At 54.0% G+C, this 27554-nt stretch overlaps 1 protein-coding gene across 9 annotated transcripts in view; it reads right to left on the reverse strand.

Moving 5' to 3' along the window:
• Positions 1–19431, reverse strand: part of TCOF1 (treacle ribosome biogenesis factor 1) — a 42435-nt gene extending 23004 nt beyond the window's left edge. For 3 of the 9 annotated variants that reach the window (XR_003754441.2, XM_029050343.2, XM_029050341.2), the window contains exons 1-20: positions 19277–19428; positions 13501–13556; positions 9865–10004; positions 9277–9353; positions 8416–8641; positions 7915–7985; positions 7214–7453; positions 6819–7040; positions 6403–6630; positions 5597–5776; positions 4152–4370; positions 3709–3939; positions 3288–3497; positions 2848–3078; positions 2419–2637; positions 1977–2207; positions 1548–1766; positions 1105–1332; positions 691–909; positions 245–475 (exon numbers count right to left, since the gene is read on the reverse strand). Coding sequence is in view for 8 of the 9 variants with exons in the window: in XM_029050343.2 (XP_028906176.1) it covers positions 245–475; positions 691–909; positions 1105–1332; positions 1548–1766; positions 1977–2207; positions 2419–2637; positions 2848–3078; positions 3288–3497; positions 3709–3939; positions 4152–4370; positions 5597–5776; positions 6403–6630; positions 6819–7040; positions 7214–7453; positions 7915–7985; positions 8416–8641; positions 9277–9353; positions 9865–10004; positions 13501–13556; positions 19277–19384 (3786 nt within the window). In the remaining variant the exon portion in view is untranslated. Of the gene's footprint in view, positions 1–244; positions 476–690; positions 910–1104; positions 1333–1547; positions 1767–1976; positions 2208–2418; positions 2638–2847; positions 3079–3287; positions 3498–3708; positions 3940–4151; positions 4371–5596; positions 5777–6402; positions 6631–6818; positions 7041–7213; positions 7454–7914; positions 7986–8415; positions 8642–9276; positions 9354–9864; positions 10005–13500; positions 13557–19276 lie in introns of all 9 variants that reach the window. The other 6 variants (XM_029050342.2, XM_029050344.2, XM_029050346.2 and 3 more) reach the window with 6 other exon arrangements.
• Positions 19432–27554: the final 8123 nt, after the last annotated feature.

Consider the following 27554-nt stretch of genomic DNA (forward strand, 5'->3'; position numbering starts at 1 on the left):
GGGGTGACCGGAATGGAAATGACCAGGAGAGTTCTCCCAGCTGCCTTCACCTGAAGCCCGAAAGGAGACAATGAGCTAATGGAAGGGTAGGGTCTGAAGGGCCAACTTAGAAGCAGAGGGCGGACAGCTGAAAAATCTCAAACCACCAGCTCCATCTTGCAATCAACCCCACCCCTCGCCAATGATGAAAAACTCTTTTCCCGCGTTTCACCAGGGCACCAGCTTCAGTCTCCTCCAGTCTCACCTGCCCCTGGGACGCCGGAGTCTCCTCTTCACTCTCCGATTCCTCGCTGCTCTCGGAACTCTCCCCTGGCTTCCCGCCCCCAGCCGCCTTGGCGGTGGGAGTCACTACCTTAGCCTGGAGGGGTGTGGCAGCCATCGCCTTCCCGGCAGCTGGAGTGGACCCTCTGCCCTGAGGCTTTTTGGCAGATCCCAGAGGGACGCCGACCTGGGATGTGGTGACCGCTGGCTTCACCTGGAGGTCAGAGAACACCACAGAGAGAGAGTGAAGAAGGACTCCAAGAATGGCAAAAAGACAACCAGATCCAATTCCCTTTTTTGAAGTGAGTGAACCCAGAAGCAAACTCCTGTCTAACCCCTTCCCGGCCCCGCTCTGCCCTGCAGGTGGGCCAGAAGCCTCAGGCTCTGAGGTCTGCAGCGGGGGGGGGGGGGGGCATATGGAGAGCATACCGGTCCCTGGACTGCCAGTGCCTCCTCTTCGCTCTCCGACTCGTCGCTGCTCTCTGAACTCTTCTCTGCTCTTCCAGCCCCGGAGGCCTTGATGGGAGTCCCCGCCTTGGCCTGCGGTTGTGTGGTCACCGAAGCGGACACTCTCTCATAGGTCCCCGTGACTGAGATGGGGGTGACCGGAACGGAGACGGCCCGGGGCGTTCTCCCCGCTGCCTTCACCTGAAACCCGAAGGGAAACAATGAGCTACTGGAAGGGCAGGGACTGATGGCCAGACAGAAGAAGCCGGGAGGAAAGGACGGCTGAAAATCTCAAACCACCAGCTCCGACCTGCGATAAATCCCACCCCTCGCCAATGATGAAAGACTCCTTCCAGGTTTCACTAGGGGAGCAACTTCAGTCTCCACCAGTCTCACCTGCCCCTGGGATGCCGGAGTCTCCTCTTCGCTCTCTGACTCCTCGCTGCTCTCAGAACTCTCCCCTGGCTTCCCGCCCCCCGAGGCATCGGTAGAAGTCACGACCTTGGCCCGGGTGGACTTGGTAGCCACCCCCTTCCCAGCAGCTGGAGTGGATGCTTTGCCTTGGAACTTCTTGATGGACCCCGGAGTGACACTGACCTGAGATGCGGTGACCGTTGGCTTCACCTGGAGGCCAGAGAACACCACAGATACAGAATAAAGGAAGGAAGGAAAGGACTCCAAGAATAGGAAATACACAAGCTGACCCAAGTCCCCCTTATGAAGCGACTGAACCCAGAAAAATACTCCTGACTAATCCCTTCTTCACCCCACTCTGTCCCAAGCAGATCAGGAGACTTAAGCATCGGGGCCTGTGGCTGGTGGCCGGATGGGGAGCGTACCTGTCCTCTGACTGTCGGTGCCTCCTCTTCACTCTCCGACTCCTCGCTGCTCTCTGAACTCTTCTCTGCTCTCCCAGCCCCGGAGGCCTTGATGGGAGTCCCCGCCTTGGCCTGCGGCTGCGTGGCCACCGACGTGGACACTCTCTCATGGGTCCCCGTGACTGAGATGGGGGTGACCGGAACGGAGACGGCTCGGGGAGTTCTCCCCGCTGCCTCCACCTGAAGTCCGAAGGGAGACAGTGAGCTACTGGAAGGGCAGGGACTGGTGGCCAGATAGAAGAAGGAAGCCGGGAGGAACGACGGGGAAAGGACAGCCGAAAATCTCAAAGCACCAGCTCCGACTTGAGATCGACCCCACGCCTGGCCAATGATGAAAGACTCCTTCCCAGGTTTCACTAGGGAAGCAGCTTCAGTCTCCACCAGTCTCACCTGCCCCTGGGACGCCGGAGCCTCCTCTTCACTCTCCGACTCCTCGCTGCTCTCAGAACTCTCTCCTGGCTTCCCGGCCCCAACCGCCTTGGCGGTGGGGGTCACTACCTTAGCCTGGAGGGATGTGGCAGCCATCGCCTTCCCGGCAGCTGGAGTGGACGCTCTGCCCTGGGGCTTTTTGGCAGATCCCCGAGTGACGCTGACCTGGGATGTGGTGACCGCTGGCTTCACCTGGAGGCCAGAGAACAACACAGAGAGAGTGAAGGAAAGAAGGATTCCAAGAATGGGAAAAAGACAACCTGATCCAATTCCCTTTTATTGAAGTGAGTGAACCCAGAAGAACACTCCTGTTTAATCCCTTCCTCACCCGGCTCTGACGCTCAAGTGGGCCAGAAGCCTCAGGCTTTGGGGCCTGCGGCTGGGGGGCATATGGGGAGCATACCGGTCCCTGGACTGCCGGTGCCTCCTCTTCGCTCTCCGACTCCTCGCTGCTCTCTGAACTGTTCTCTGCTCTCCCAGCCCCGGAGGCCTTGATGGGAGTCCCCGCCTTGGCCTGCGGTCGTGTGGCCACCGAAGCGGACGCTCTCTCATGGGTCCCGCTGATTGAGATGGGGGTGACCGGAACGGAGACGGCCCGGGGAGTTCTCCCCGCTGCCTTCACCTGAAGCCCGAAGGGAGACAATGAGCTACTGGAAGGGCAGGGACTGATGGCCAGACAGAGGAAGGAAACCGGAAGGAACGACGGGGAAAGGACGGCTGGAAATCTCAAACCACCAGGTCCGGTTTGCGATCAATCCCACCCCTCGCCAATGACGAAAAACTCTCTCCCGGGTTTCCCTAGGGGAGCAGCCTCAGGCTCCGTCAGTCTCACCTGCCCCTGGGACGCCGGCGCCTCTTCTTCGCTCTCCGACTCCTCGCTGCTCTCAGAACTCTCCCCTGGTTTCCCGCCCCCAGAGGCCTTGGTGGTAGGAGTCGCTACCTTAGCCATGGGGGCTGTGGCAGCCACCCGGTTCCCGGCAGCTGGAGTGGACACTCTGCCCTGGGGCTTTCTGGCAGATCCCGGAGTGATGCCGACCTGGGATGCGATGACCACTGGCTTCCCCTGGAGGCCACAGAATAATAGAGATGTAGAGCAAAGAAAGGAAGGATCCAAGAATGGGAAACTGACAATCTGATCTAATACCCCTTTATGAAGTGAGTGAACCCCGAGGAAAACTCCCGACTAATGGCTCCCTCACCCCGCTCCGTCCCAAGTAGGCCAGGAGACTCAGACTTCGAGGCCTACGGCTAGGAGCCAGATGAGGGGCGTACCTTTCCTCTGACTGCCGGTGCTTCCTCTTCACTCTCCGACTCCTCGCTGCTCTCTGAACTCTTCTCCGCCTTCTCAGCCTGGACGGGAGTCCCCGCCTTGGTCCGCAGCTGCGTGGCCACCGAAGTGGAAACTCTCTCATGGGTCCCCGTGACTGAGATGGGGGTGACCGGAACGGAGACGGCCCGGGGAGTTCTCCCCGCTGCCTTCACCTGAAGCCCGAAGGGAGACAGTGAGCTAAGGGAAGGGCAGGGACTGATGGCCAGATAGAAGAAGGGACCCGGGAGGAACGACGGGGAAAGGACAGCTGAAAATCTCAAACCACCAGCTCCGACTTGCGATCAACACCACCCCTCGCCAATGATGAAAAACTCTTTTTCCGGGCTTCACCAGGACAGCGGCTTCAGTCTCCACGAGTCTCACCTGCCCCTGGGACGCCGGAGTCTCCTCTTCACTCTCCGATTCCTCGCTGCTCTCGGAACTCTCCCCTGGCTTCCCGGCCCCAACCGCCTTGGCGGTGGGAGTCACTATTTTAGCCTGGAGGGATGTGGCAGCCATCGCCTTCCCGGCAGCTGGAGTGGACGCTCTGCCCTGAGGCTTTTTGGCAGATCCCAGAGGGACGCTGACCTGGGATGCGGTGACCGCTGGCTTCACCTGGAGGCCAGAGAACAACACAGAGAGAGAGTGAAGGAAAGAAGGACTCCAAGAATGGGAAAAAGACAACCTGTTCCAATTCCCTTTTATGAAGTGAGTGAACCCAGAAGGAAACTCCTGTCTATCCCCTTCCCGGCCCCGCTCTGTCCCACAGGTGGGCCAGAAGCCTCAGGCTCTGAGGTCTGCAGCCGGGGGGCATATGGGGAGCATACCGGTCCCTGGACTGCCGGTGCCTCCTCTTCGCTCTCCGACTCCTCGCTGCTCTCTGAACTCTCCTCTGCTCTCCCAGCCCCGGAGGCCTGGATGGGAGTCCCCGCCTTGGCCTGCGGTCGTGTGGCCACCGAAGCGGACACTCTCTCATGGGTCCCCGTGAATGAGATGGGGGTGACCGGCACGGATAGGGCTCGGGGAGTTCTCCCCGCTGCCTTGACCTGAAGCCCGAAGGGAGACAATGAGCTAAGGGAAGGGCAAGGTAAGGCATGGCAGGACATGATGTTCCCACTAGGAGGCGGGACAGCGAGAGGCTGGGAGGAAAAGGAACATGGTGGCGGGAGGTGTGAAAGGACAGCTGGAGATCCCAAACCATCAGTTCCAACTTGGTACCACCTCCCTTTTGCCACCAATGAAAAGCTTCTTCCCACTGCTTTATTGCTTGAGCTCACCTTTGAACTGGTGGCAAAGCAGCAAGGCTAGTAGAAAGAGACCGGGCCTGGGTGTTAAGAGATCTGGGTTCTAATCTCTCAGCCCTGCCACTTGCCTACTCTGTGACTTTGGGCAAATCACTTAACTTTTCCTCACTTGGAATACGGTAATGAAATACTTGTTCTCTCTCCCTCACAGACTGAGCCCCATGTGGGCTCGAGACTGTGGAGGACCTGATTATTTTGTATCTTCCCCAGCTCTTAATATTGGCACTTGGTGAGCACTTCACAAATACTGTATTATTACAATGATGATGACGTGGTCAATCTTCCCTCCTAAACCCATTCCTCTTCTTAACTTTCCCAACTCCGTTAATAACTCTTCCACCCTCACCGTCCCGGAAGCTAAATCCTTAGGTACCAACTTTGAATTTCGATCACGGGGATGAAAAGGGAGCAGGGATTTTAGCTGGGGGCAAGGGTTAGGCTGGTCAGACTTCCAAGAGCTCATAGGCCAGAGAAAAAATCACCATTTGGGATCTCTCCAGTCCTGACTGGAAACTCGCAGTTCTTGGCACGCAACTGGGATGAACAAGTCTGAGAGCCCAGCTCGACATCTGGCTGGGTGAGAGCGGCCCGCCACCCCCCACCCCCGTGGGGTGGGCACATTCGGCCACAATCCTGACTCCTTATCTTTTAGTTCTCACTCACTCTGGTGCTGAATCCTGCTGCTTGTTTCTTCATAACATACCTGAGATCTACCCCTTCCTTCCCACCTGCAACGGGCACCATCCTTGTTCAAGCTTCCCTGCTCTTTCAGGACTACAGTGTCGGTCGCTCCCCGGCTGCGACGGCATGCCCCCCCCCCCCCCCGTGGCAATTAATCGATCGTATTTATTAAGCGCTCATTATGTGCACGGCACTGTACTGAACGCTTGGGAAAGTATAATATAACAAAGTGGTAGACCCATACTCCGCCCACAACGAGCTTCAATCTAGAGACTGTGTTCACTCACCGATCCCTTGGATGCCGATGCCTCCTCGCTCTCCGATGACTCGCTGCTCTCCGAGCTCTCCTCTGGCTTCCTGCTGCCCACTTTCTTAGCCTGGGCCTGGGGGTGTGTGGCCGCCGCCCCCTTGGTGGACGCTGGGGCCGTGACCGCACCTCTCCCGGCGGGGGCCCTGGCCTGGGAAACCTGAATTCACGAGAAGGAAACAGCGTAAGGGAAGGAGTGGGCTGAGATCTAGGAACTGACAAGACGGGATGAGCCTCGGCCCCTGGAGAGTAGAAATAGCACGCCTCACTGCGCAAATGATGCTTTTCAACAGTGAGGAGGAGGAGACCCAGGGGAGAAAAGGGACTTAATCGGAACACAGACCGATCCTACTCTAAATCTGGCCCGGGAGCTTCCCGGGGGCCCTCGGGACAGGGGGAGCCTGCTCTGCCCAACTGGACGTCTCCCAAGCTCCACAAAACCACCCGCCAGCAAGTTGCCCCTCGGCCCGTGGAAAGGATGACGTGTCGTGCCGGGGCAGAGACGAGAGAACCTCCTGGCATCCGTGGGACCACAGGAACGGAGGGACAAATGGGAAAGGCAGCTCTCGGCAGACCGCAAGTTCCACGGGGCCATCAGCCTCAGGTGACCGTTGGCTGAGGACTACCGCTCCTCCCGTCACCCGGTGGTTTGGGAATCCACCATCCCGCGTTTCACCCCACGGTGTGGCACGGTTCTCCTCGACCAAGTGGAGAATGGCCGGTTGCTGCTTCGTTCACAGCTCCCGAGGATAACTGTGCAGTCCGAACGCCCACCCCGGGTCTCACCTTTCCCTCGGGGGCCGGTGCCTCCTCTTCACTCTCCGACTCCTCGCTGCTCTCAGAACTCTCCACCCCTGCCTTGGTGGCCACGTTGGGCGTCCCCACCTTGGCCTGGGAGGGCTGGGTCACTGGCTTCCGGAGAGCTGGAGCGGTCGCTTTCTCCTGGGACCCCTTGACCGAGACGGGGCTGACCGGAACAGAACTGACCAGAGGAGTCCTCCCCGCTGCCTTCACCTGAAGCCCACAGGGAGAGAATGAGCTAAGGGTATGGCAGGGCAGGGATCGATGGCCAGTCTTGGAGGTAGAACACGGGGAAAAGGACAGTGGAAGATCCCAAACTCCCAGCTCCTTCAGCCCGTGATGAAAAACTCTTTCCCTGGAGGGGTTCTGGTTCTGATCCTCAGTGTCCACCAAAGTCTCACCTGTCCCTGGGATGCCGGCACCTCATCTTCACCCTCGGACTCCTCGCTGCTCTCGGAACTCTCCTCTGCCCTCCTCATCTCGACGGCCTTGCCGGGAGCCCCGATCTGGGCCCTGGGAGTCGTGGCGGCCACTGCCTTCCTGGCAGCTGGGGTGGACGCTCTGCCCTGGGGCTTTTTGGTGGACCCCGGGGTGACGTGGGGTGCTGTGACCGCTGGCTTCACCTGGAGGCCAGAGAGGGGATCAGGATAAGGCAATCGACCTTCTGCTACGGATTCCCCTCAGAGCTGGGGCTTCCCTCGGCCCGGGCCGGCCCGTGAACCCTACTGCTCCCGATCCCTGCCTTTCAGCGTGGGGGAGGACTTGAGGAAGGTGGCGGTCCCCTCACAGGTCTCACCTGTCCCTGGGAGGCTGGCATCTCTTCCTCGCTCTCTGACTCCTCGCTGCTCTCGGAGCTCTCCTCCGGCCTCCCGTCCCCAGCGATCCTGACTGGGGTCCCCGCCTTTGCCTGGGGGGATGCGGTCACCGGCTTCCCAGTGCCTGGAGCAGATGTTCCTCCCTTTGGTCCTGTGGATGCTGGCACCATTCTCCCTGGGGTGTTGGTGAGCTGAGCTTTTACTCCTGGTTTCACCTGGGTCTAGAAGGAAAGGGAAAGAAGCGGTCAGTCACGTACAGGCTCCCGAAGTCCGAATGGGGAATCAGAGCAGGTGAGGATACTCGGCAAAGAGGAAGACTGACTTAAGGGAACCTGATCCAGCTTCCCCCACAGCATCTACCATGGACAATTTCTGCCCCGAGGCAGTAACAGTGAGATAGTTGGCCCTACTCGAGTTTCTCTGGGTGTTTGTTTTTAAGCGCTCATTACGTGTCAAATACTGTTCTAAGCAGCGCTAGGGTAGATACAAGTTCATTAGGTTAAAAAGAGTCCTTGTCCCTTATGGGGTGGGCTCACAGTCTCAGTAGGAGGGAGAACAGGAGAACTAAGACACAGAGAATTGAAGTGAGTGGGCAAAGGTCACAAAGCAAGAACGACCGCCTCCAACACCACGGGGGAGAGGCACTGGGCAAGACAGAACAAGAGGAGAAGGCGGAAATCACCTCAATATCAGTTTCGTCACCGGAGGCCCCGCTGCTGCTGCTCTCTGGTTTCCGAGCCACCGGCCCCGCTACTGGATCAAAGGCGACAAGTCAGTTTGGGGCAGTGGGCAACCACATGCGTGTGACTATGCACACACACAACACCACTCCCACTATATCATCCCCCAACAAACACTTCCCGCAGAGAAAACGGCCACACGGATGCTCCTATATACACAGAGAGTTCCACTCTGGGGACGCTCTTCCCACTCCGTAGGGGTCTGAACCCTGCGGGAATCCAATAAATACTTACTGCTGGTCAGAGCGCCGGAAAAGGTTTGATTTCCCCTGAAAAAAAGCCCGAAAACCACCACCCAGCCCCAGAGAAGGATCTGCCAGAGAGGACCCGGGCCTGATCATCTACCCAGAGTGGTCTCAGGGTCTCTCCAGCAGCACAGGGCAGGGAGCACAACGCCCGTACCCCCAGCAGCTAGCCCGAGAGAGGATGAGGGTCATTATTACCGGGTCTGGGATGCAGCCTGTCTACGGAGGCGGCCCCTTCGGCCTCGCTGTCCGATGAGCTGCTGCTGGAGTCGGCGGCCTGGTTCTTGGAGACCGGGTTGGATCTGGGGGAGAGAGCCTGGGCCAGAGTAGCGAGGCCCGGTTTCCCCAGGGGAGCTGGCCCCTTGTTGGGTGTGGGAGGAGATATGGAGTTCACTGCCTTGCCGGTCACTTTCTTGTTCTTCCCCTGCAGACAAATGAGGAGAAATCTGGCTGACTCCAGTCAGTCCCCAGTGGCCCTCTCTAGCAGGATTCTCCCCGATGCCTCTGAACCCACCATAACGGCTCCCAACCGGTCCCAGTACGCAAAATCCCGAGGCTGGAGGTTTTAGTGATGGAGGCTCACAGGATGAAGGTTTGGGCTGGTTGAGCCCAAATGCTCAACTATTTACCCTAACCCAATCTGTCTCCCCCGTAAGTCACTCGTGGGCAAGGATCACATCTACCAACTCTGTTAGTTTTCGAGGCATTTAATACGACGCTCTGCACGCTGCTCTGTAAGTGCTCAATAAATACCAATGATAGTTTGACTGAAATACCTCCTCTCCCTGCCCGTGGGGGACAGCCAGAGAGGGGACCCGAGAATCTCCCCTTCAATCAGAGGATGAGGGAAGAAGGAGGTCCACAGGAAAACCATCTGTTGGCGAGAGGGTCCTTCCCACCAACCCCCTTGGTGATCGGAAGACTTAAAGACTACTACGACTTCGCCATCAACGCTACGCTGTTTGTGGACGGGAAGTCTTGTACCACCCACCCTGATGGGCCAACCCTGCCACGTCAACAAACCGGCTAATCCCAGAGAAGTTGCCCTCCTCTCCTCACCTTGGCTCTGTCCTTGGTCACGGCGAGATTCTTCTCGGGCATCAAGGTCACTGATTTGGCCAACAGAGGCCTGGTGGCTGCAACATGAAAAGGGACCTTGGGGTCAGCTGGAGCCGCCCTGAGACAGGCCACGGGCCCTGGCAATTAGGTGGCTATGAACCCACCCGGGGTGGCCCTGAATTTACAGAGGCATCGTCCCACATGCTGGGACTAAGGCATCCACACCCATTTTAGCCTGCCAGCCTTTCTGAGATAGAAAAATAAATTCTAAGGTGTTGCCATGTCACTGACCCCGAGATCTGGCTGCCTCCATAAAAACCCTCGCTGCCTTTGAGAGACAACAGCCCTCCTGTGGGAGCTCCCACTGGCCGGGCTCATCCGTCAAGCCTGATCTGCACCTCCGGTCCCACCCCTCCCGAGCCCCCCAGCTCCTTACCCAGGGCAACACCCACCTCAAACTCCAAGCTCCTCCAAGACGTTCCAGCTGCCCAGGCTAAGACGCTCTCCCACCAGCTCCGAGGAGGAGTTTGGAGGACGGGTCAAGTCCAATAACCCACCCTCTGCCACCCTGGCCCACGAGGCTCTTACTTTTCATGCCTTTGGCTGTGTACTCTTCCTCCACTTCAGAGCTCTCCGAGCTGCTCACGGGATCAGAGACCCTGACCTTCTTGGCCTGCAGGTTTTCATCCAGTTCGTCGGCCTTGCGTTTCTTAGCCTCTTCGGAGGTTCTGCGGGACAGATTGTGCACGAAGGGGTGAGGGGAAAGTTTTTTCGGACAAATCAGCCACACCAGGTCGACACTTCACTCCCTTCGATTCAATCATCATCATCTTCGCTATTATTACGAGGGTATTTATTGAGCCCTTACTATCTGCCCAGCGCTGTACTAAGCAACTGGGTGGACACCAGATTGTCGGGTTGGACAGGGTCCCCGCCCCAGATGGGGACCACAGTCTAAATAGTCAATGGCTTAACTACCCAGAGGCTTGGACAGGCATCAGACACTTCAGAGGAGATGTCTTCCACATGAAGGTGAGACAGGCCAAAAGACATAACACACTCACAGACACCCCTTCATATTGACACAGCGGTAACAGTAATAGTAACAACGGCATTTATTAAGCGCCCGTTGTGTGCAGAGCACTGTAGTACGTGCTGAGAAAGAAGTAGAGATGAGAAAGACTTGCTCTCCAATCCTCAAGGGGCTCACATAAGGCAGGGAAGGGGAAAGTAATGATTATTTTTATTATTATGGTATTTGTTAAGGGCTTACGATGTGGCAAGTACTGTCCTAAATCCTGGGGTGCACACAAGTTAATCAGGTTGGACACAGCCTCACGTCCCACATAGGGTTCACAGTCCCCAAGTGGGACTGAGGGGATTATTATAATAGTACATAATAGTACATCATAATATAATACTTATGATAAATACGTATTTATTGAGCACCTGAGAGCAATCCACCGTCCCAAACCCTTGTGCTCCTGCTCTTGGCTGGCAGGACACAGTCTCCGCGGGGCCCGGGGACCGGCTTCTTTCCACTGCCTCGCTTCCTGCTTTGACCCTTTCTGCGCTTACTCCTGGCTCAGGCCCTTCCCATCTCGCTTGCCGGGTAACCCAGCCGGGAGGCCATTTTAAGGAGCAACCTCTAATGCCGTGCTTGGCAATCTCTAGCCAGATTTAGTCCATTTCCCCATTGTTAGGGCCAGGGGAGAAATGGAGCCACCGGTGGCGGCGAGAGAATGTCGATCACCCCCGCTGGCGCCGGCCCGCCCCTTCTGCAACCGCCGGAAGCCCGACGTCAACCTCATCCTCTCCATTTGCCATCGCGGAGACAGGCCGCTGGACCACTGGGAAAGTGCTGGCGACTCGCACCAGACAGCCAGGTTGCGGTGGTGAGGAGCCCACCAAGCTTTTGAGGAATAAACCTGTGATTTCTCTTTTTTTAACCGCTGGGGTTACTGAATTGTTGAATTTAGTTGGCCATTTCCACTCCCCCCCACTTTTTCCTTTGTGGTCTAGAGCTGGGGATGGAGTCAGCGCGTAGCACGGTGCTCCGCTCGTTGTATAGGGCTCATTTTCTTCCCTGGACCTACCACACAGAGCTTTTAAGGAGTCCGCAAGCTCTGTACGCTTACTTTCATTTAGCTCCTCCTTTCAGTTTTGTGGAAATTGGAACGAGTGTCAAAGGTGTCGCCTGCCTCGCTCCCAGCACCCAACTGAGCAGTGTGAACTCAGTTCTCCCGTCAGATTGGTCACTTCGGGAGAAATGGACCGAAAAGGAGCCTGCCACCCAGAAGTCCCTCCTGGGGAAAGCTGAGTGGATTTCAAGGGATCTCGAGGGAAGTCTGGGGGTGAAACTGAAACTGGCCACAGGGCCAGTGGCTCCCTTTTGAGCCAGTGGCTGTGCCTGGGCCCCCAGCCTTCTGCCAAAAGCTTCGGAGGGCATTGGCCCCGGAAGATCCGGATGTGCCTGGATCCCCAACTCATGCCCGGGAATGTCTGGGACAACCCGGAAGAGAGTCTGGAACTGCGGACTCCTGAGCAGCCGACGCCAATCCAGCCAGCCAAGCTGGACCTTCCATTCTATTTCCCATTTGCTCGCATCGGGTACCAACGCCCGCCGGGCCCCGCTGGGGACTTTGGGCTGGCATCTCCCTGGGGACAGGCTGGGCTGGAGGGATGAAGGGGCAAACCCCACCCGCACCACACACACCCCATCATCTCTGTCCCGGGGAAGCCTCTCCACTTCTCAGCTAGGAGGGAGGACCAACCAGGTCAGAGCAGCTCCGGTGACAGGGGAGGGAAGCTCATCACAGTTGATCCCCAAGAAAGACGACCCCCCAACCCCACATTCGAGAAGAGAGGCCGATCCTCATCTAACATACTGAAGTGATTGCAGAAAGAACTGAATCAGCTCACTAGGGAAGGGAATTATTTATGTTAGCATTAGCAGAAACCTATGGAATTCAGACAGGCAGCCAAGAGGGAAAGAGAGCTGTGCCTAAACCCTAGAGTTCCTGCTCGCTGTCCCCTCCTCCAAGACGGCCCGGTCCCTCCCCGCTCCTTCACCCCTAGAGAAGCTGGGGCACAGAGGTGAGCTTGGTTTTTTTTCCCTCTCCTTTAGCGTGGGTCAACACATGTAGAGGGAGATCCCCATTAGCCACACTAGTCGGGGGAGAGGCTCAGCCAATCCACACACCCACCAAGAGAAGCGGAGGAGCCTGGTGAAGAGAGCTCGGGCCTGAGAGTCAGAGGACCTGGGTTCGAAATCTGGCTCTGCCCCCTGCCTGCTGTGTGGCCCAGGACAAGATACTTAACTTCTCTGGGCCTCGGTTTTCTCATCTGTACGTACCTGTTCTTCCTCCTACTTAGGCTGCGAGTCCCATGTAGGACAGAGTCTGTGTCCAACCTCATTATCTTGTATCCATCCCAGCCCTCAGTACCGTGCTTGCCACCTAGTAAGCACTTAAATACCAAAACAACAATAATTATTATTCTAACACGGGGCAGCCTGGCCTTTGGCACCGGGGTGGCCGGCACCGTGGGTGTCTGAGGAAAGAATGGGATCCTGCTTCTCCAGGGAATGCCTCAGCTGTGATCCCTTCCGGTGGAACAGAGCCGGCCACGGTGCCGGGAGAGGGTCAAGGAGCCGTGCCATTTCAACCTCTCAAGTCATCGTTTGCACTTCTCTGGGTAAAATCCCAGAAAAATTTGAAAGTACTCCTTCCAATCAAATGCCACCAGGCCCACCCAAGACCCTTATTTCTCACTAAGGGCAAGGGGGAATCAACAAGCTGAAGGGAAGGGGGAAAGGCAAGGGCAAGGTCACCACCCCCAAGCTTTCAGGTCTCCCCGCAACCCCACCTGACCCAGCGAGAAACCAACAGTTCCCGGGTTTGGTCCGGGATGGGGGCAGGGAGTGGGGGAACAGGAGGCGGGGCGGTTTAATGAGGGGAACTGTTGCTTCATTAGGCTAAGTCCATTAGGCCAAGGAGACGTCTTTGCTCACTGAGAGCTGGTCTTTGGAAGCAGGAGGAAGAGCAGGCCCGCCCAGCCCCAACCGAAACCCGACCAGACCGGGACGGTTCTGGGAACGGACCCGGGGCCGTGAGGCTCCCGAGGAGGGGTCGATGACCCCCACGGACAAGTGGTCGCCGAGCACTGGTGGGAGCGCCCGCCTCTGGCCTCGCCATCTCCGGGAAGAACGCCCTGCCGACTCACCGTTCCCAATGCGTGTAAATGTCCAGAAGGGTGACCGGCTGTGTCGGGAAGGTTTTCTGCAGGGGTAGAGAAAAGAAAAGCGTTATTCTTCCAACTCGTGCCTGGCAGAGAAAATAAAGCTCCAGAAGCTTCTAAAGGGGACCCTCCTGGCCCAGAGCCAGCAAGGAGGAACCAGGTGGAGAGGGACAGGGCAAACCCAGCAGCGCTGGAACTGGGGGGATTTGGGCTCGGATATGGCATCGACACCGCAGGCGGTGTTAAAGGAAGATGGCCTGCTCCTGAGCGATCACCACCCGCAGCCACCAAAATGATCACCCCTGTCAACTTGAGCACGACCAGAAGGACTGACACGGGGCCGGTCGGAGGGAGGGAGGGATTCACACTGGAGAGAGCATGGAGTCGGATGCCTGCCGAGCTTTCAAGGGGCCAGGAGGCGGCCCAGGTTAATAGAGGGCAGCCGCTGTCTCGGGTAGCACCGGAGATGCTTGCCTTGGAATTCTCCATTCATCACCTTTGTAGCCTCTTCCACCCCGGCACCTCCCCCGACCAAAAAAAAAAAAAAGAAAATGGGGGGAAAAAAGAGGACCAAAAAACGTTTTTGGAGAACATGCCAGTAAGACAGGCCTTTCAGGGAACGAGACCCCGGAATGTTTCAGAACAGCACGCCCAGGAGGTCTTCTGGGGTCAAGTCCACCCGAGGGTCATGGCAGAAGGCTAACGGCCAGGGGCCTGAGCCCAGCCACGGGCCCACTGGCCCTGTAGCCAATTTCAGTTTCACCCCCAAACTTTCCTCCGGGCCCCTTGAAATCCTCTCAAGTTCCCCCAGGTGGGACTTCTGGGCAGCAGGCTCCTTCTCAGTCCATTTCTCCCCAAGAGACCAAACTGATGGGAGAACCGAGTTTATACCGCTCAGTTGGGTGCTGGGAGCGAGGCAGGCAACCCCTCTGACGCTTGTTCTGATTTCCACAAAACGGAAAGGAGGAGCTAAATGAAAGAGTAAGCACGCAGAGCTTGCGGACTCCTTAAACGCTCTGTATGATAGGCCTAGGGGAAAAAGTGAGGGCCACATGGGGAACCAACCACAATGATCAAATGGAAACTCCGGCAGTTACAAGAGAGGTCGGAGTCATCCTTAAAGAACTGACGAGTTCACCTGAGACCCGAAAAGCAAACCGAGGGACCAAAATAGGAATTCCAACAGGAGGCTCTTCCAATGGACGCAAAGCAGGAAACTGGGCTAGGGAAATTAGCGGGGTAACTTGACTTTGACAACCAAACCATGATGCAAAAGATGTACTCGGTGATGAAAAGAAAGAGCTGAGAGGCTCGATGATTTAATCAACTCACTCTTTCCAGAGGAAGCGCGCTGCTCTGCGGAGGAAACGGTTCAGAACACGCGCCACGAGAGCCCCTGAAACCAGACCGATGAACCCGATCGAAAGGAATCACCAGGACCAGGTGGCAAACACTCTCGAGTCAATCAATCAGTGGTATTTATGGAGAGTTTCCATGGGCAGAACACTGAACTAAGTGCTCGGGACAGTCCTCTGAAGGAGTTTGGAGGGGAGGGCAGGGAGCAGAACCTGCTCATACTAATAGCCACTGCTTTGGAGAACCGATAGGTATAACTCTCAACTACGGAGGGCTCCGGCTGTGGCCCCGGGGATTGTGTACCATGAATCTTACTTCTATGCCTGACAAAGATGACAATCTAAAATTTTGTTTAGGGTCCCCGAGGGCTTAGAAGAGCCCAACCTGTTGAAAGAGAGACAACGGGGATTTTTTTTTACTTAATTTAAAGGATATCTCTGAATCGGTTGCATTTACGAAGAGCGTTCAATAAACCCCCGACTGATCGGTCCTTTTTTAAAGTTCGGTCCGACGTACGGTGGCACTCACGACTCAATTAACCAATGGCATGTACTGAGCGCTTACTGAACGCAGAGCACTGTATTAAACACTTTGGGAGAGCACGCGACGAAAGAGTGGGTGTATTCACTGCCCACCGAGAATTTACAGGTTAGCGGGGGAGGCGGACGGTAATATAAATGATGGATTATGTACATAACTGCTGTGTGGCTGAGGGTGGGGCAAATATCAAAGAAGCAGTGTGGCTCAGTGGAAAGTCCGCAAGCTCTGACTCAGGGGCTTGGGAGTAAGAGGTCATGGGTTCTAATCCCAGCTCCGCCACTTGCCCGCCGTGTGACCTTGGGCAAGTCACTTAACTTCTCTGTACCTCAGTTACCTCATCTGTAAAAATGGGGATTAAAAAACGTGAGCCCCACGCGGGACAATCTTATTACTCTGTGTCTACCCCAGTGCTTAGAACGGTGCTCTGCATGTAGTAAGCGCTTTACAAATACCATAATTATTACTATTATTACTGTGCAGCCCCATGTGCGCCCAGGACTGTGTCCGACCTGATTAGCCTGGACCTACCCCAGCGCTTAGAATAGTGCCGGACACATTATAAGCGCTTAACAAGTGAGAAGCAGCGGGGCTTAGGGGAAAGAGCACGGGGTTGGGAGTTGGAGGATGTGGGTTCTAATTTCGCCTGCGCCACTTGTCTACTGTGTGACCTTTGGCAAATCACTTCACTTCTCTATGCCTCAGTCCCCTCACCTGTAAAATGGGGATGAAGACTTGTAAGCCCCGCGTGGGACAGCCTGATTACCTATATCTATCCAAGCGCTCAGAACAGTGGTTGGCCCCTAGTAAGCGCTTAACCAATTCCATCATCAGTCATTCGATCGCATTTGAGCGATTACTGTGTGCAGAGCACTGTACTAAGCGCTTGGGAGAGTACAACAGGACAATCCACGGACACGTTCCCTGCCCACGCCGAGCTTCCAGTCTTTCTATTACTATTTCGTGGGTCAGATGTGGGGCTCGCTCTGGTCCTTCTAGACTGTGAACTCGTTGCGGGCAGGGGCTGTCACTTGTTCACTGATGTACTGGGCTTTCCCGATCGCTTAGGACAGTGCTCTGCACACAAAAAGCGCTGTGGCTTGGGGGAAAGAGCACGAGGCTCGGGAGCCCGAGGTCACGGGTTCTAATCCCTGCTCTGCCAATTCAATCCTATTTATTGAGCACTTACTGTGAGCAGAGCACTGTCTTAAGCGCTTGGAATGTACAATTTGCCAACAGATAGAGACCATCCCTGCCCAACAACGGGCTCACAGTCTAAACGGGGGAGACGGCAAAACAAGTCAGGCATCAATATCATCAAAATAGATAGATAGATCTATACACATTAATTAAATCAATAGAGTAATAATATATACAAAGCCTTGTGACGCTGGGCAAGTCACTTCACTTCTCTGTGCCTCAGTTCCCTCAACTGTAAATAATAACAGTGGTATCTGTTAAGTGCTTAACTATGTGTCAGGTACTATACTAAGCGGTGGGGTGGATACAAGCAGATTAGGTTGGACACGGTCCCTGTCCCACGTGGGGCTCACAGTCTCAATCCCCATTTTACAGATGAGGGAACTGAGGCCCAGTGAAATGACTTATAATGTTGGTATTTGTTAAGCGCTTCCTATGTGCAGAGCACCGTTCTAAGCGCTGGGGTAGATACAGGGTCATCGGGTTGTCCCACGTGAGGCTCACAGTTAATCCCCATTTTACAGATGAGGTAACTGAGGCACAGAGAAGTTAAGTGACTTGCTCAAAGTCACACAGCTGACAAGTGGCAGGGCCGGGATTCGAACTCGTGACCTCTGCCTCCCAAGCCCGGGCTCTTTCCGCTGAGCCACGCTGCTTATCCAAAGTCACCCAGCTGACCAGTGGCAGAGTCGGGATTGGAACCCTTGACCTCTGACTCCCAAGCCCGGGCTCCTTCCCCTGAGCCACGCTGTGAGCCCCACGTGGGATAACCTGATGAACTTATATCTACTCCAGCGCTTGGAACGGCGCTTGGCGCATAGCAAGTGCTTAACAAATACCTTCATTATTAATTCATTCACTCACTCAATCTTATTTACTGAGCGCTTACTGTGTGCAGAACACTGTTCCAAGCGCTTGGAATGTACAAGTCAGCAACAGATAAAGACAATCCCTGCCCAACAACGGCCTCACAGTCTAAAACGGGGAGGCAGACAACAAAACAAGCAGACAGGCATCAATACCATCAAAATAGATAAATACAATCATAGATATGGACACATCATTAATAAAACAGAGCAATAAATAACATATACAATGCGTGTGACTTTGGGTGAGTCACTTCACTTCTCCGTGCCTCAGTTCCCTCCTCTGTAAAATGGGGATGAAGACTGTGAGCCTCACGTGGGACAACCTCATTCCCCTGTATCTCCCCCAGCGCTCAGAACAGTGCTCTGCCCGTAGTAAGCGCTTAACAAATACCAACATTCATCCTCATTTTGCAGATGAGGTCACTAAGGCTCAGAGAATAATAATGTTGGTATTTGTTAAGCGCTTACTATGTGCGCTGGGGGAGATACAGGGTCATCAGGTTGTCCCACGTGGGGCTCCCGGTCTTCACCCGTGGCTCAGTGGAAAGAGCGCGGGCTTGGGAGCCAAGAGGTCATGGGTTCGAATCCCGACCCTGCCCCTTGTCAGCTGTGTGTCTGTGGGCAAGTCACTTCACTGTGCCTCAGTTCCCTCCTCTGCAAAATGGGGATGAAGACCGTGAGCCCCACGTGGGACCACCTCGTTCCCGTCTCTCCCCCAGCGCTCAGCACAGTGCTCTGCCCGTAGTAAGCGCTTAACAAATACCAACATTCACCCCCATTCTGCAGATGAGATGAGAGCAGCAGCGTGGCTCAGCGGCAAGAGCCCGGGCTTGGGGCTCAGAGGTCGTGGGTTCTAATCCCAGCTCTGCCGTTTGCCAGCTGCGTGACTTCGGGCCAGTCACTTCACTGTGCCTCAGTTCCCTCATCTGTAAAATGGGGATTAAGACTGTGAGCCCCACGTGGGACAACCTGATTCCCCTGGGTCTACCCCAGCGCTTAGAACGGTGCTCGGCACATAGTAAGCGCTTAACAAATACCAACCTTATTATTCTCCCTGCCTCAGTTCCCTCATCTGGAAAACGGGGATGAAAACTGGGAGCCCCACGTGGGACGACGACCTGATCACCTTGTATCCCCCCCCCCCACCCCAGCGCTCAGAACAGTGCTTTGCACATAGCAAGCGCTTAACCAATACCACCATTATTATTACCTTATACCTATCTCGGTGTTTAATAATAATAATAATAATGTTGGTATTGGTTAAGCGCTTACTCTGTGCCGAGCACTGTTCTACGCGCTGGGGTAGACACAGGGGAATCAGACTGTCCCACGTGGGGCTCACAGTCTTCATCCCCATTTTACAGAGGAGGGAACCGAGGCACCGAGAAGTGAAGTGACTTGCCCACAGTCACACAGCCGACAAGTGGCCGGGCCGGGATTCGAACCCATGACCTCTGACTCCAAAGCCCGGGCTCTGGCCGCTGAGCCACGCTGCCAAGCACTTTGGAACAGTGCTTGGCACATGGTAAGGGGCAGACCTTTGGAGAGGGAGCTGAGAGGAGGGCATGGGGCCGACTGGCCCCCTCCAAGCGCTCAGCACAGTGCTGGGCACCGAGCAGGTCCTGCTGAATGACTGGGGTCCGCCGCAGAGGCCTATGGGAAGCGGGGAGTTTGGACTTCCTGCCCCGGCTGTTGCTAGGAGGCCCGGCCGGCCTGAAGTAGGTCAAAGGTCAGGGATGGCGGTTGGCCGGTGGGGGGAGGGCGCTCCCGCTCCTCCAGCCACGTGCGCGGCCCCTCACCTGGCCGCTCTGCAGCTTCACCTCCCGCGCCGCCCTCACGTAGCCCGCCTGCAGCAGGTGCTGGTGGATGAGGGGCAGCAGCTCCCGCCTCTTCTTGGCCTCCGCCATGCCGCCGTCGGCACGCTACGCGCAGCACCCGCCGCCGCCGCCGCCTCCTCCTCCTCGCCTCCCCCCCCTCACACCAGGCGCGTGCCCTTACACCCCGCTTCCGGTTCCCCCCGGCCATGCTCCTCGGCCGCGGGGGGCGCCGGGAGTTGTAGTTCTTTCCCCCCCGACACCGGCTCTTCGGCCGCGGGGGACGCCGGGAGTTGTAGTACTTCCCGCCCGAAATGGGCTCTTCGGCCACGGGGGGCGCCGGGAGTTGTAGTACTTCCCGCTCGAAACGGGCTCTTCGGCCGCGGGGGGCGCCGGGAGTTGTAGTACTTCCCGCCCAAAAAGGCTCCTCGGCCGCGGGGGGCGCCGGGAGTTGTAGTCTTTCCCCCCCCCCCCCCACCGGCCCTGCTCCCTCGTGGGCCTGCGGGAGGTCCCTTCCCATCTGCCTCTTCGCTTCCGGAAGTAGGGCCGCGTGGCCACTGTCACTCAGCCCCTCCCCCCCCCCAGGAAAGGCGGGAACCTCGTGGCCTGTGGGGAGATGATAATAATAAAACAATAATAATAATAATAAAGATGCTATTTGTTAGGCCCTCACTAGGTACACTACAATTCTGTTGCTGAATTGTCCATTCCAAGCGCTTAGTACAGTGCTCTGCACATAGTAGGCGCTCAATAAATATGACAATGAATGAATCAATAGGTATCAAGCACTGTTCTAAGCGCTGGGACAGATAGAAGGTCATCAGGGGGGTCCCACGGGGGGCTCACAGGCTGTAATTCCCATTTGACAGATGAGGGAACTGAGGCACAGAGAAGTGAAGTGACTTGCCCAAAGACACACAGCTGACAAGGGGCAGAGCCAGGATAATAGTGATAATGCTGATATTTGTTAAGCGCTTAGTAGGTGCCAAGCACTGTTCTAAGCGCTGGGGGAGATACAAGGCCTGCAGGTTGTCCCACGTGGGGCTCACGGGCTGTTCTTGTCTGTCCGTCTCCCCCGATTACACCTTAAGCCTGTCAAAGGGCAGGGACTGTCTCTATCTGTTACCGATTTGTCCGTTCCAAGCGCTTAGTACAGTGCTCTGCACATAGTAAGCGCTCGAAGCGTGGCTCAATGGAAAGAGGCCGCGCTTTGGAGTCAGGGCTCATGAGTTCGAATCCCAGCTCTGCCGCTTGTCAGCTGTGTGACTGTGGGCAAGTCACTTCTCTTCTCTGTACCTCAGTTCCCTCATCTGTAAAATGAGGATCAAGACTGCGAGCCCCACGGGGGATAACCTGCTTACCTTGTATCTACCCCAGCGATTAGAACAGTGCTTGGCACATAGTAAGCTCTTAACAGATACGCTAATTATTCGTTATTATTATTAGAGCCGGAGTTAGAACCCATGACCTGACTCCCAGGCCTGCGTTCTACCCACTGTGCCATGCCGCTTCTTCAGAATTAATCCCCGCTTTCCAATTGAGGAAACTGAGACACGGAGAAGTTAAGTGACTTAGCCAAGGTCATACAGCAGTAGAACCCAGGTCCTCTTACTCCCAGGCCCATGCCGTTCCCACCAGGTCCCACTGCTTCTATTGTCCTAATAACTATGATTGTATTTATCTATTTTGATGGTATTGATGCCCGACTCCTTATTTTGCTGTCTGTCTCCCCCTTTTAGACTGTGAGCCCGTCGTTGGGCAGGGATCGTCTCTATCCGTCGTCGAACTGTCCATTCCAAGCGCTCAGTACGGTGCTTCGCACACAGTAAGCGCTCAATAAATACGATCTAATAAATGAATGAACGTCTTTTCCTGTTTACATTTAGGTCGTGTGTGATAGATAGAAGCGTCAGCCCCTTGGGAACCTGTGACTCTTGTTTGGCTTCTTTCCATGTTATGACTTTACCGATTATCTCACCTTATTCATATTTACTGAGTGTCTGTTATGTGCAGAGCGCTCAACTGGGCTCTTGGGAGAGTACAGAACAATAAAGATCGAAAATATGGTCCCTGCTGCAATAATGATGCACCTGTAATTATCAGAGATACCTCGGCCTTTTCACGCTCATCTTTAAAATGGGAATTCAATGATACTCCCTCCTACTTAGATTGTGAGCCCCATGTGGGGCAGGGATTGTGGCCAAGTTGATTGAACAGTGCTTGGCACATAGTAAGCACAATCAGTGGCTCAATGGCAACCCGGGCTTGGGAGTCAGAAGCAGCGTGGCTCAGTGGAAAGAGCACGGGCTTTGGAGTCAGAGATCATGGGTTCGAATCCAGGCTCTGCCACTTGTCAGCTGTGTGACTTTGGGCAAGTCTCTTAACTTCTCTGTGCCTCAGTTACCTCATCTGTAAAACAGGGATTAAGACTGTGAGCCCCACATGGGACAACCTGATTCCCTTGTGTCTACGCCAGCGCTTAGAACAGTGCTCTGCACATAGTAAGCGCTTAACAAATACCAACGTTATTATTATCTCTGACACTTGTCAGCTGTGTGACTTTGGGCAAGTCACCTAACTTCTCTGTGCCTCAGTTACCTCATCTGGAAAATGGGGATCAAGACTGTGAGCCCCTCGGGGGAAGCAGCGTGGCTCAGTGGAAAGAGCCTGGGCTGCGGAGTCAGAGATCATGGGTTCGACTCCCGGCTCTGCCACTTGTCAGCTGTGTGACTGTGGGCAAGTCACTTAACTTCTCTGTGCCTCAGTTACCTCATCTGTAAAATGGGGATTAACTGTGCGCCTCACGTGGGACGACCTGATTACCCTGTATCTACCCCAGCGCTTAGAACAGTGCTCTGCACACAGTAAGTGCTTAACAAATACCAACATTATAACCTGATTACCTTGTATCTACCCCAGCGCTTAGAACAGTGCTGTGCACATAGTAAGTGCTTAACAAATACCAACATTATTATAACCTGATTACCTTGTATCAATCCCAGCGCTTAGAACAGTGCTTTGCATAAAGTAAGCGCTTAACAAATACCATAATTATTATTATTATCACCTTGCCCCTTCCTACCTTACATCCCTGATTTCCTACTACATCCCAGCCCGCCAACACGTACCTCCCCCGTGTCCCGCCTCTGGCCTGGAACGCCCTCCCTCTTCATATCTAACGGACCATCGTTCTTACCATCTTCAGGGTTTTATTAAAAGCACATCTCCTCCCAGAGGCCTTCCCTGACTAAACCCTCATTTCCTCTTCCCCCAATCTCTTTAAGTGTTGTCCTTGCACTTCGATTTTCCTCCCTTTATTTTCTTTCAGCCCCGCCGCACTTATCTGTAATTTATTTACTTTATTTTATTATGGGGCGCGGGGAGCATGTCTACCAACTCTATTTTATTGCCCTCTCCCAATAGCCTAGTACAGAGCTCTGCCCGCAGTAAATGCTCAATAAAAAACAATTAAGTGATTGATTGATGTATTTCGGTGGGACTTCACCGAACCAGAATTGAAAGGGAAGTCATAATTAGTGCCTTCCTGCAGAGAAGCATCCTTTAAGGTCATGACACACAAAATGGGGATTAAAGCTGCGAGCTCCATGTGGCACATGGGCTGTGTCCAACTGGATGATTTTCTATCTGCCCCAGTGTTTACTACAGTGCTTAGCGCATAGTAAGCACTTACAAAGTACCAAAAAAAACCCCTTCTCCCCACCCAATTTCCCCATTTAATGCTATTTTGTCATCTCCACCCTCACCTAAGCATCTGGGCTCTCATAGTCCTTGTCTCACCCATGGGACTTTTGTATATATAATAATAATGTTGGTATTTGTTAAGCACTTACTCTGTGCAGAGCACTGTTCTAAGCGCTGGGGTAGATACAGGGTAATCAGGTTGTCCCACGTGGGGCTCACAGTCTTAATCCCCATTTTACAGATGAGGTAACTGAGGCACCGAGAAAATCAAGTGACTTGCCCACAGTCACACAGCTGACAAGCGGCGGAGCGGGGATTCGAACCCATGACCTCTGCCTCCCAAGCCCGTGCTCGTTCCACTGAGCCACGCTGCTTCTCTCTTCACACTGTATCACTCCTTTCTATCCGTAAATTTCTTTTAGTGTCTCTCTCCTCTGCTAGATTCTAACTTCCTGAGGGTAGAGATCACATCTACTTACTCTATTGTACTCTTCCAAGAGCTTAGTACAATATCCTAAACATAATAAACACTCAGGAAGTACAATTGATATTGATTAATCAACCGATTGATTGGTAAGGTGCCGGTACCCGATCCAGGCTCTTTGAAGGTTTAGATCTGGACTTGCAGGGAACTTGGTCATGAATCTTTATTGCAAAGGCTAGGATTCCGATACATTCATCCTGATTAAAAAATTTCTTTGGGCAGGGTGGAAAGCCCTCTGTGGATTTTCTCCCAAGCTAATTTGATTTTCCTTCAATTTCTACCACTGCCAAAAGCGACCAACTTCTAGTCGATAGCGCCCAAGGCACACCTATGCCGCGGTCACACTGTGCTGTACCTCAGCCTCACTATTGTATTGGCAGCTTGGTGTCCGTGCCCCAGTGGGACCGTGGCTGTCAGGGAAGAGAGAGGCTGAGTCCTGAGGCTGTGCGAAGCATCGTCACTCTGTCATCATTATCATTAATATTCTCAATCATCATTCATTCATTAGTATTTATTGAGCACTTGCTATGTGCGGAGCACTGGACTAAGCGCTTGGAATGGACAATTTGGCAACAGATAGAGACCATCCCTGCCCATTGAGGGGCTCACAGTCTAATCGGGGGAGAAGGATAAAAACAAGACAACTTAATCGCGATAAATAGGATGAAGGGGATGGACACCTCGTTAACAAAATAAATAGGGTCATAAAAATAGATACAAATGAACACAGTGCTGAGGGGAGGGGAAGGCGGGGTGGGGGGGGAGCAAAGGGAAAGGGGGAAAAGGGGCTTAGCTGAGGGGAGGTGACGGAGGGGCAGAGAGGGAGCAGAGGGAAAAGGGGAAGCTCATTCTGGGAAGGCCTCTTGGAGGAGGTGAGCTCTCAGTAGGGCTTTATCATCATTATTATAATGGTATTTGCTAAGCGCTTACTATGTGCCAAGCACTGACTCCACACTACAGAATCATCAAACATCTTCCAAGGAGATCAATCAGTTAATGGTAAATAGATATGAGATCAAAAACCTTCCGCTATTATATCTTGTTAATCTCCTCTAGACTGTAAGGTGGTGAGTCTACCAACTCTGTTGTACTTAGTACAGCGCTCTGCACACAGTGAGCACTCGATTGATCGACTGATTCACGGCGCCCCTGGGAGCCAGGGGGATGGCAAGGATTAGCGTACTCATTTTACCGAGAGGGAAAATATTTTTCCCTGTCTGTGGCAAAGACCGGATTAGAACTCAGCTTTTCCGACTCCCAGTTCAGTCATCTCTCCACTGCAGAGAGTGGACAGAGAGTCTGTCGTTTTGACTGTATTTGTTTTTAAAAGTTCACCAGCCAGGCTCTTCTTCCTCTATCCAAAAGGAGCTACAGCTCTATCATTCATTCCTTCATTCAACAGTATTTATTGAGCGCTTACTATGTGCGCAGCACCGTACTAAACGCTTGGAATGTACAATTCGGCAACAGATAGAGACAATCCCTGCCCAATGACGGGCTTACGTCTAATCAGTAAAAGGGATTTAATTTGAGATCTATCCAAGTTTAACCCCGGTGGAGGATTTTATTAATCCTTTCTAAGAAGATGATGCTGAGGGACACCTGGACTGTTCCTGGCTTCCAAGGATAGAATCAGTCAATCGTATTTATTGGGCGCTTACTGTGTGCAGAACACTGTACTGAGTGCTTGGGAGAGTACTATAGAGCAATAAGCAGACGGATTCCCTGCCACAATGAGCTTACGGTCTAGAGGACAATATAGAGCCAACCAGGAAAAAGGTTAAGTGGCCTCCATTTCATCTCAAACTTCATCCTATCCTGGGTTCCAGAGGGCTTCCGTGAGGCCTCCCGGGAGCGTAGACTGTAAACTCCTGTGGACGGGGAACGTGTCCACCAACTCTCTTATATTGTACTCTCCCAAACTCTTAATAAATATGATTGATCGATTAAGACTGTAAATTTGTTGTGGGCGGGAAACACGTCTGCTAACTCTGTTTTATTGGAATAATAATGGTACTTGTTAAGCCCTTACTATGTGCCAAGCACTGTTATAGGCACTGGACTAGATACAAGCTAATCAGGTTGGACACTCTCCCAGGTACTTAATAATAATAATAATAATAATGGCATTTGTTAAGTCCTTACTATGTGCCAAGCACTGTTCTAGGCACTGGACTAGTTACGAGCTAATCAGGTTGGACACTGTCCCAGGTACTTAATAATAACAATAATGATGGCATTTGTTAAGCCCTTACTATGTGCCAATCACTGTTCTAAGCCCTGGGGGAGATGCCAGGTAATCAGGTTATCCCACGTGGGGCTCATGGCCTTTAATCCCCGTTTTACAGATGAGGCAACTGAGGCCCAGAGAAGTTAAGTGACTTGCCCAAAGTCACACACTTGAAAAGTAGTAGAGCCGGGATTTGAACCCATGACCTCTGACTTCCCAGCCTGTGCTCTTTCCAGTGGGCCACGTTGCTTCTGCTCTGCACACCGAAAGCTCTAAATAATAATAATGATAAAGATGGTACTTGTTAAGCGCTTACTACGTGCCCAGCCCTGTTCTAAGCGCTGGGGGAGATACAAGGTAATTAGGTAGTCCTACATGGGGCTCACAGTCTTAATCCCCATTTTACAGATGAGATAACTGAGGCACAGAATAGTTACATAGCAGACGAGTAGTGGAGACAGGAGTAGAACCCACAACTTCTGACTGCCAAGCCCGTGCTCTTTCCACTAAGTCACGCGGCTTCAATAAATACCACCGATTGATTATTTAATGTCTCCCAGGAATAAAGCCAGCATCGTGCTTGCAAACCCAGCAGAAAGTCTCCCCCGACCCTGAGAGATGCAGCTGACTGACGCTGCTCCAGAAAGGTAGAGAAGCAGTGTGGATCAGTGGAAAGAGCCCGGGTTTGGGAGTCAGAGGTCGTGCATTCTAATCCTGGCTCCGCCAGTTGTCAACTGTGTGACCTTGGGCAAGTCACTTCACTTCTCTGTGCCTCAGTTACCTCAGTGAGTAGAGAAGCAGCGTGGCTCAGAGGAAAGAGCACGGGCTTGGGAGTCAGAGGTCGTGGGTTCAAATCCCGGCTCGGCCACTTGTCAGCTGTGTGACTCTGGGCAAGTCACTTCACTTCTCGGTGCCTCAGTTACCTCATCTGTAAAATGGGGATTAAGCCTGTGACCCCCACGTGGGACAACCTGATTCCCTTGTGTCTACCCCAGCGCTTAGAACGGTGCTCGGCACATAGTAAGCGTTTAACAAATACCTACATTATTATTATTATTACATGGGACCACCTGATTACCTGGTATCCACCCAGTGCTTAGAACAGAAGCGCTTAACAAAAACAAACATAGTTATTATTATTATTTTGTCGACCCCCTAATATCTAGAAGATCGGTGAGGGGTGGCCATACAGTTTACGGAACGTAAAATGATGGGCCCCGTAGACACGGTTGGAAAAATGATAGGATTAGGAGGGAGAGAGGGATCGGGGCTTCGATGAGAATTTGAGAGAGGTTGCCAGCGGCCTTGCATTTGATCTGCTTTGAAACTTACTTTCTCTTTTCTTTTTTTTCCACCACGAAGGTTTCAATTACGTGAGACTGAATCTCCGCTTCCCCCTTGGAAAGCTGGCGACGAAGCGAACATTTGACGGAGGGAAGAGGGGTGGGCGGTGTGAAACGGGGCTGTGCCAGTGGTAAGGTGGGTTTGGACCCAAGGGAGAGGAGGGGGGCACGGGCTGCCCCCGGCCCTCGGCTAACGCCCCCAGTCGCCCCCTGGCCAGCTTGTGGGGGACAGAGGAGTGTCCCCAAGGCCCCGAGCCCACGTGGGGACGGAGACGGAGACCAGCCCGTCCGGTGGCAGAGAGGCGTCTGGTGAAATAGGGCAGCCCCCCTCATCCATCCCTCCACCCTCCCGCCCCCACTTGGAAGGCAAACTTCCCAACTTTGGGCTTGCTTGCCTCCCTGCTCCTTCCGCCTGTTTCCCCTGTAGTTAGCAGGGAGTGGGAGGGTGAGGGGGCTAGAGGCTCATCTGCTTCTCCATTCCAAGCCCAGCACCCTGGGATTCAG

Source organism: Ornithorhynchus anatinus, chromosome X1 (genome assembly GCF_004115215.2).
Source record: "Ornithorhynchus anatinus isolate Pmale09 chromosome X1, mOrnAna1.pri.v4, whole genome shotgun sequence".
NCBI classification, from domain to species: Eukaryota; Metazoa; Chordata; class Mammalia; order Monotremata; family Ornithorhynchidae; genus Ornithorhynchus; species Ornithorhynchus anatinus.